This window comes from Microtus ochrogaster, chromosome 1 (assembly GCF_000317375.1).
Source record: "Microtus ochrogaster isolate Prairie Vole_2 chromosome 1, MicOch1.0, whole genome shotgun sequence".
In the NCBI taxonomy this organism is placed as follows: Eukaryota; Metazoa; Chordata; class Mammalia; order Rodentia; family Cricetidae; genus Microtus; species Microtus ochrogaster.
In genome coordinates, this window is record NC_022009.1 from 59,324,965 (window position 1) to 59,334,653 (window position 9,689).

Sequence of the window (9,689 nt, forward strand, 5' to 3'; positions counted from 1 at the left end):
TGGTGGCAAAGGGTTTCCTAGGTAGCCAAGAAGCATTTTAGGAAAAGAAAACAGCATGTTCAGAACCATAGCATCATGACTCTCCAGACCCATCCCAGGCACGGTCATCGGTCTGGGGTAGCTACAACACCTGTGGAAGGGTCCCAGGAAGAGTGGTTTGACAGGGTAGGAGAGGAAGCACTCTGGGACTAAGAGCAGCAGCTGACAACACAGCAGCAGAGAAGCAAATGGTCTCTGAGTTCGTGAGAAGACATCTGGGCAGAATGTCGGAGAAGCAGAGAGGAACCGGGTCTCCCGGGAGCTAATCAGGCCGGGGAAAGGAAACGGAAGCAATTTCCAAGTCCAGCAGTGTCCTGACATGAGTTGGGGGGGTCAAATGGAAAAGGCAGGTTTTTAGTACTAGGGACGCTACTGAAGAATCAACCCAAGAGCCACAATTCCAAATGACGGATACAGATAGTTTTCTGCCAGGACGCAAGCAACCTGGAACTCATCTATAGAAACATCCCATCAAAACTCAGTTTGTATAAAAAAAAACCTTCAACTTTTAAAATGAGTTGTGATTTTGATACTGAGAATTCTCTTGACACCCACCTAAGGAAACAGGAAAGAGGGACCAGGTGCCACTGAGAATAATTCTCTTTACGTTGATTTTGACACTTATTCACTGACGTCATCAGGCTTGTCTGTGAGCAGCTTTACCCACTGAGCCATTTTCTTAGCCCTTAGTAATTTAAGTAGAATATTTCTAAAAACTATTTTGCAGGGAGCTTCTTAGGAGATGGTCCTTGTCCATGTGAGGACATTAGGATGGGAAGCATGGTTCTGTATCCTGCAGTCTAAGAGCTGTTGCTTTTCCTGCAGGACTTCAGTGTTTTCTAACACTAGGCAGGTAAAGGATGGGAGAGCAAAGGGTGAGTGTGACGTCAATAAAGCGTCTTCTGGAAGACGTACTAGCGTTCTCTCTAGTACACTCTGACCGTGGCTTCATATTAAATGGGATGTTGTCCCTGAGATGAATGAATCCACCCCGAGAATTCAAGAACCTACAGATGCAAAGCGAATTTTCCACGAGAAAGGCTCCCTAGGCTGCCCCAGATCTTTAAAGAGTTCTACAACATGCAAATGAAAGAAACCACTGTGAGAACTATTTGAGTTTATTTACACCATGGGCTGGATACTACTGGGGACTTCCAGAAATGAACAGGAGAAATCTGTACTTTAAAAGACACGTAGGTGTGTGCTCAGAGAGAGCGAGGTTTTCTTTAGTTTCATTTCACACCTCGATTTATCACTTTTGTCTCTAGACACTTGGGACTAGAAGTTTGCAAAATGGAAGTCATCAGCAATCCCAATACAACAATGAATTTCCCAGTTGTTTTTGTGCTGTGTGTGTGTCTGTCTGTCTGTCTCTGTCTGTCTGTTTATCTATCTCTACATCTTAAGGAGGCTGGATGGTCTTCAGTCTTTTAGTTCAACATTTTGTTACCCAAGTCATCCCAGATGAGGGTTGTTGGATTTTAAAAATCCCCTCAGTTTCCCCAGCGTTTCTTAGTGATTTCTGAGTACATGCCGTGGCAGGAATTCAGCCACCTGCAGATTTCACCCCTGTGAAAAACTCAGACACTATTAACATTGCTCAAAACAGGACAGAGGCCCACTCTCTGTCTGTTTTCCCAGGCTGCTCTGCTCTGCTGTTAGAATTTAGGGCATTAAAATGTACGGAATAAACGTTCCAGAAATGACAGAGGCGCTGGTGGGCAGAGCAGATTAGAGAGCTGGAAGCCCACACCAAAGGAAGCTATCCTCCAAAGACAGGAGCTAAGGAGGCGACCCAATTAGTGTTCCTTCCCATAATTTCCCTGATTACATATCTCCTTCTGCCCTGTGCTCTACCTAGTAAGTTCCTGCAGACAGAGACCTAATCAAGAAGGTAGATTTTGATGCAAGGCAATTTAAATGAGAGCTGTGTCATGCTAAGATATGTGGCCAACAATGAGACCTAAACAACAGGGAGGCCCCTGAGGCATAAAAAGTGGCTGGACCAGATAACATGCTACTGTGGATTTCAAAGCAGAGGACGACGGAAACAAAACTTCATTAGAGCAGTTCCCCAAGGTCTAGGGTGTGGCAAGCGAAGCCCTCAAAATTGATGTTACATTCCATTCCCGAATCAGTATGGAACGGGCACTTCTTGACTAGAAATTTTGGTTATGAGGTCCAGGCTATGAGGCCCAGTAAGGGTCCAGGCCCTTATCTGAAATGCTTGGGGCCAAAAGTGTTTTAGATTTCAGAATTTTTCAGACTTTAAAATATCTGCATACATGACAAGGTATTTGGGGGATGGGACCAAAGTTTAAACACAAAATTCATCTATTTTCATATATACCTTATGCATAAAGCCTTAAAGGTAGTTTTGTGGATTGCTTTTCATACCATCTCTGCTTTGACTATGGTCTGGCAGATGGAGTCAGGTGTGGAATTTTCCACGGTGGCATTGTACCACTGCTCAAACGCTTCAGACTTTGGAGTTCTGGCTTAGGGACATGCATGTATGTGATCTTGTGTATGTGTATGTTTATGTATATGCATATAATCCTGCATGTATCAGGATGAGAATCTGGAAAGTAAGACAGGTCCCTGTCGCTACTGGAAGGCAGGTGCTGGACTAACCACACCCTGGTGCATTAGAGCAGTAAGCTACAGCAGGAGGGTCTTAGGCAGGAAGTTCTCCCTTTACAAATGTAAGTCACCCTGTACTGAGCTCCATCATATCAAACCAAGCCCTTCGTGGGACTTCATTCTTTAAGAGTGAGGCAGAAGGGCTGGAAGGAGGCTTTAATCACCTGGCTTTCCTTCTGATCCCCAGCAGCTGTTCGAGAGCGGCACAAACACGGGGAGGGAGACCACTCATGAAAGCCCGCGAGTCGCCACCCGCACACCAGGCATAGCAACGTGAGGACTGCACACAGGAGCTTTGAAAATAATGTTCTTTTGTGGAGTAATCAGTATAAAGGGTTAGGTATAGTTGTGTGCGTGCAGTTAGCATTCGGTAAGTGCTGCTTTTGTTACTGCAAATGCTGTCCTGACTACAGCAAGAGACGAAGTCCCAGAGAAAGTTAGAAAGGTCCATAGTCCAAGGTCACAGGACAAAATGAAGAAATAGAATGATCTAGAGAGACCTTTGTGGTCCTTTATGGGAACAGCAACATGTACGTGCTGATAATAAATTAGACGGAATATTGGAAGTACAGAGAAATTATCATCGCTGTTCCTTTTTATTTCTGTTTATTGTGTGGTGGTGGGTGATTACCCAGTTTTATGGGAATGTTTATAAGCTGCTAGATTTACTTACTGAGGATGCACAGACACACAGGGACGCCGCTCAGCTGTGTCTTGTCACAGGCTCACTGGGTCTTCCCCTAACTTTCAGGCAAGGTTAATTAATGAGGAACGTTTCAGAGAAGGGGAAAGGCTAGGCCTGCTGGGTGATTCGTCTTCCTGGGGGATGGGGGATGAAAGGGTTGTGGGTAGCAGTTCTGAGGAGGGGCACACAGCACTGGGTAGAGAAGTTTCTTGAGACAGACTTCCTGACAGGAGTGCCCCAGCGATATGGGTACGCTAACATTTCATGAATTGACTGGTTCTAGAACCGCTCTCAAATGCTTGCCACCTCTTTCTTGTTCACGGCTGTGCTTCTGAGATCTCCTCTCCCTTTTTGTAGTAAGGGATCTTTCATCCCAAGTTTATGTTGTTTCAGTCCCCTGCTCCCCTTTACATACATGCTAGTCCCTTCTCATGACTCACAAGTGACATGCCATCTGCTCGGGGGAGCCTTCGGTGACCCATCCTATCTAAAGTGGTCTCTGGCCCTCACATGCCCTCACTTTGCTCTGCATAGTGTAGCCTGGTGAGTGAAGACATGGGGTACAGGGTCAGACACACCAAGTCCAAGCTCGCTTTTTTTTCAGCATGTGACCTTGGGAAGGCTAATTTACTTTTCTGCCTTTAGTTTCTTTGTGTCTAGAAAATGCGAATGGTCCACACCCTTTCTTCTAGGATGGTTGTGAGAGCTAATCACCCCCAGCCTATCGCAGGGCTCCGAGATGATGTCTGCTGTTTCTCGAGCTCGCGTTACCCTCAAAATCACTCCTTTATTATTGCTGTCGTCCTTGCCCTGCAAGTACTATGAAAGCAAGGACTTTGTATTCTTTGATGCTGGGATTTTAGACTCTCAAACAAGTCCCATACTGGAAGCTCAAACGTCTTTGCTGAACAGATGATGCTCACAAGCCTAATTCCGGGTCAGGCAGCAAGAGCAGCTTTAGCAAGGCACCAGAGTGGCCAATCACAACCCAACAAGACAATGGTCTCTTACCTAGATGCACGATTTATCCTTATTATTACTGTAGCCATATATCCCACTCGGTTTTGCAGATGATCAAATATCCAAGTAGCTTTGTAAACTATAGTTTGTAGTATGATATCATTTTTTTTATTTTCAGAAAGTTAAATTATCCAGTGCCACTGAGTTACACTAACTTTTGCTCTCCACTTGTGATACATTCCCTGCCAACCAGCAGAAACTAGAAAGGATACTGACAGCCAGAAGAGTAAGAGCTAAAAAGGAACTCCCAGGACTTCCACATCTGGATAGCAAAGAATGACCCTTTCTGTACTCAAATAAAATCCCACATCTGTGGTCGACTTAGGGAATCCAAATGCACTAGTGCTCACACTCAATAAGGAGTGAATACACACTGTTTACTAAGACAGGAGAGCACCAAATGCCCTGAAGACTAGGTCGGGCTTCCTTCCCTGCAATACCCTGGCGTATAACTGTCTTCAGGGAAGCTACTGCCGGAACTGACCAGTTACCCCGCTCTTTGCTTCCCACCCTGCTAAAGGTCAGGGTTGCTTCTCCGAACCTTTAGACTGTGGGGCAGCTCAGCTAAAGGTCGACCTTGGGAGGATTTTCTACCTCCTTTCTTTTTCTTAAAACATTTTTTTCCCCTTAAAGAATTAATGTCAACGAAAGTGTGTGCCTCTGACTTTACAGCGCCGCTGGCGTTTTGATGACTTCCATAAAGGTTTTAAGCCCTGTCAGTAATGGTTGTTAGCAGCACCAACAATGCTATTGTCACCCTAAAGGACGGAGCTAGCTGAAGCTCCATGCTCTCAGCCCGGAGCACGTCGTGCTGGCGGCACACTGAAGTTATATTTTGTTTGTGTTTGCCTTCCTATGTACAGTCAACTGTTTAAGAGATTGGTTAGTGTGTCGTAAAAATTGTAAGATTCAGGTTTTCAAATGCATTTCATAAATTTCCTAGGTCTTAATTTTATGTTGCTATAGTAACTAGAATGTTGGGATTTCTTGCGATTAGAAGGCTTTTATAGCCTTAACCTTAAAATGATGATAATGTAGATTATGACTCCAGATTTGATCTCTTCTTGTGAGAAATATATATACCTTGTAGTTTTGAATATGAACATTTTGTGGATGTTAAAGCATGACTAGTGTTCAAGAATTGTAATTTCAAAAGGAAGGACTTTAAGATTCAACCTCATAATGCGTGCGTGCGTGTGTGCCTGCATGTGTGAACGTGTGGTGACCAAAGGCTGTTGTCCAGTGCCTTCCTCAATGGCTTTTCACCTTATTTTTTGAGACGGTCTCTCCCTGAACCTGGAGCTTGACACGTCTATCTGTGCTAGCTGGAGCTGGCCAACAAGTGCCAGGAATCCTCTGGTCTCTGCCTCCTCGGTACCACTCAGTATGGCTTTTCATGTGGGTGCTGGGGATCCAAACTTAGGGTTCTCATGCTTCTACAGCAAGCACTTTACCATCTCCTGATACCCCCAACTTGTTTTTGTTTGTTTTATTACCGACATGTATGAATCTAGGTGATAACGTTGTTGACTGGGATAGTCATTTCAGAGAAAGGGGATATTTTCAGGGGACCAGGAGACAAGGGGGAGACTCATAGCAGCCGTTCTGGAAGACTTACCTGCAGGATGGAGAAGAATCTGGTTCACCGTTTCCACCAGTGTGGATCTCTAGCAGGTGCAGAAGCACTTGGCATATTAGTAACTAGTGGTTTTAAGAAAAAACGAGAGCTTGTGGCATCTGGTGCCCCAGCAATGTCTACAGTGATGAGGAGAAGGTATGAAGATGTCTCTGTTGAGACAGAAAAATAGCTAGGCAGCTTATGCTGTGTAGGACTCAAGGTCGCATGTGTTGATTATGTGGACCCGAAGCAGCTGGAAAACTCAGTGTAAATCACCTCGGATTGGCTGTGTCCCCTCCGGAAGCCCAGCTTACCTTATATCCCGACGACTTGATGTGGACGCCACGTTTGGTCAGAGTAGACTTCATTCGGATGAAAAAGGACCGCTCGAGGGTGTTGTCAGTGGTTAGCAGACTGGGGCTGGCTGTCTCCACTGAGGAACAGAAAAAAAAAACCAGACACGCATGGGATTGAAGTCTCTACAGAGCCCCTCACAGCTCCTGCTCAGGTGCAACCCTCGAGTTCACTAAGAATACATGACTGATGGGGGCTAAGAGGGTGCCAATCAATTTACTTCGTCTAGAAAATGTTTACTTTGCAGAAAATAAGAAAGAAAAATTAAGGTGCCGGCAGAAACTCCTCTCCAGTTTCTAGTAAGAGCTTTCAGGTCTTTTAATTTGCTGCAGCTCCCTAAGTGGGGTCTAATAGTGAGTAACTCTGGCTTCCTTGGAGTGCTGGTGGGCACAGACAGCCGTGCTCTGAACGGGAAGGGATGAAACCAAGGATGGGCAGAGATGCTGTGGGGACAGGTACCGCGGTCCTGCTCTTTGTAGAGCAGAGGGTCCTATCTCTACACCCTTCTCACTTGGTTCTCTTCATTGTGAACAGGAAGCATGCAGTATTCTCAACTTGCCCCGGATGAAGGTGTGAGCATGGGACATAAGGCGGAGAGAAAGAAAAACCGCCCAAATATCTACTCCCTATTCCTATCACAATGGCTTGTCGCCCCAGCTGTTAGGCAAAAAACAGAGTCTGGTTTTTTATTCCTCTGATTTTATTCATTTTTTTAATTGTGTGTGTCTGTATGGGGCTATATGCATGAGTGCAGGTGCCTACTGAGGCCAGAAGAGGGCGCTGGATTTCCTGGGGCTGGTGATCCAGGCAGTTGGTTTTGAGTTGCCAGCTGTGGATGCTGAGTAGTGAACCTGGGTCCTCTATAAGAGCAATACTTGTTCTGAACTGCTGGGGTATCTATCTGTTCTCTCTACTTCTCCACTTTTAAGAGAAGACGTTACCTCCCTTAATCAAAGTAGTCGCTCTTTTCTAGTACATGCTTTTAGACTGAGGAGAATGTTTTTGCCTACGTAACTCGAGTGGTGGTTGGCTGTCTACGGACCTAAGACCTTGATGCAAGCACACCAGAGGGCAATGTAGGTCAATTTTCTTTTTAAATAAGTCTTGAAGAGATTTTATAAATTGAAGTCTTTTCCTGAAAATAAATTAAATCTGGGGATTTTATACTAGTAGTCTAATTTTAGTGTTCTTAGATATTAATTTTTTTCTTATTTGAAAGTTAAAAAATTAAGCCCATCAGCAAATTGGATTTCTTTTGACTAGCTTTAATCTAACACTATTTTTTCTTTTTTTCTGGAATGGAGGTTGAAAAAAAAATACATGAAATAAAGATCTATAAGAGGACGGGCACTGTGGCGCTCTTGAATCCTGGGAAGCAGAGACAGGCAGATCTCAATGAATTCAAGGCAAACCTGATCACATACTGAGTTCCAGCCTAGCCAAGGCTATATAGTGAGACCCTGTATCAAGAGGCAAAAAAACAAAGAAAGCAAGAGAGAGCGAGAGCGAGAGAGAGAGGGAGAGAGAGAGAGAGAGAAAGAGAGAGAGAGAGAGAGAAGAGCTGTAAGAAATAGAGAACAAAACAACTATTATAAGGGATTAGAAATTGGAAAAACTTCCAATTGTGACATGCTTTCTGTATATTTCAAAGAAGAAGTAATCTCTATTTTTCATATTAAATTGATGCTCAGACGATAGAAGAATATCGGTAATTCCAATAACAGCAACTGTGCTACCTGTGGTCTAGGGATTTTCTGTGACATTCATATCTCAGGGAGTCTCAGAGCCCTCATTTGCATCATTTCTACTCAGAGGTGATGATGGACAACTGCCCCTTTCTCATGTGCCTCTCTCATGGCCTTCTCCATTTTTTTTTTTTTTGTTTTAGAGAGCATGGATCTGATGTCATTTTAAATGTACAGCTTTTTATCACTCGAGGGAAAAGCAGAGCCATGTTATATTTAGTACTTTCATTTCTTCTGATTAAATATGAATTACTATGAAATTTTTCTCATCATCTAACACGCCATAATACGCCAACAGCTTTTTAATACACTATATAAGCACAAACTTCTGCTCTAAGAGTTTAATTTGCCCCTCTAATCCAATCACATCAACCTTATTTCTCTTATCAGAGATTCCCATTTTGAATTAAATGAGCTCATTAGTTTTAATCAAAAGCAGAGAGATCAAAACTTAAACGTAAATGCTTTAGATCAGAACTGTCAGTCAGCCGTGCAGTTCTATTTCACTAAAACACAAGATCAGAGACCCTTAGAACCAATTTTTTTCTCGTAAGGGATGCCGAGAGTTTGAAGATGCTATATCCTTTTTTTCCCCCTTCTTCCAAGGACAGATTATACATTTAAGGTTAGACTTAATTTATAGCAGTTTTTCATCCTGCTGGAAATGGAAAAGTATGCCAAGCTACTGTTGTTCCTTCCACATTTATTGACACTGGTCCTCAGAGACTTGAACGACCGTGACGCCATCGGAATCCACACCCCAAGCAGAGGAGGGCGAAAGATAAACTTCTCAGAGAAGAGAAATGTTTTCAGGGCTTCAGGGGTCTGTTCCAGGTAGCCTCACCATGGAAGGGGAGGGAATGGAGGCATGCATCCAAACACCCGCTCTCTTCAGAATGGGAACTACACAGTGAAACACTTAGGAGTGTGCGGGAGAGATGGCAGGAAGGGGGCCTCCAGCTGGGGGAAAACACAGCTTTACATGAGCTGTGGAGCCAAACTCCATGTCATGTTCTGGCTGAGGCAGGAGGACGGCATCCTGCCTCATGCTGCAGCAGTAATTGCCTAAACATGCAGGGTGATGTTAATTACACTGGGGATGACCGGTGTGCAAGGAATGCTAAGGTCAGGCTCTGCCCCACTGAAGCTGAGATTTAGAATCTAAATTAACCAGCATACTTTATCTCAAGAGCAAGGGGACCGAGGAGTTGATGGGAAGCAGTTGGGGCAATCTTCAGAGCTTGATTCCTGATGACGATGTTGACTTTAACTGTCCATAGCTTTGTGGTCCTGAGGACAGAAGGCAGAAGGAACCTGCCACAGTGCGCCCCTTTCAATGGGGCAAGTGACGAAGTTATTCCAAACACACCCAACCACTGCCATCCTTCCTATGGGGTGGCAAATGTGACTGGCTTATTGCAATTGTGACAGTGGTGTCTCTCTATCTGCATATATCTAATGCGACCGGCCAGAGCACCTCAGAAGAGAAGCCTTTTCAATGACTGTCTCAATGAACACCAAAGTGGGGGAGGAGGGAGGCTGTGCTGGGGAGGAGGGAGGCTGTGCTGGGGAGGAGGGAGGCTGT

The 9,689-nt window shown here is 44.5% G+C and overlaps 1 protein-coding gene across 4 annotated transcripts in view; it reads right to left on the reverse strand.

Annotated features, from left to right (window-relative positions):
* Positions 1–9,689, reverse strand: part of Npas3 (neuronal PAS domain protein 3) — an 817,920-nt gene that overhangs the window by 58,810 nt on the left and 749,421 nt on the right. For all 4 annotated transcript variants that reach the window (XM_026781883.1, XM_013347258.2, XM_026781890.1 and 1 more), the window contains one exon: positions 6,320–6,438. In XM_026781883.1, the coding sequence (XP_026637684.1) occupies positions 6,320–6,438 (119 nt within the window). The remainder of the gene's footprint in view (positions 1–6,319; positions 6,439–9,689) is intronic.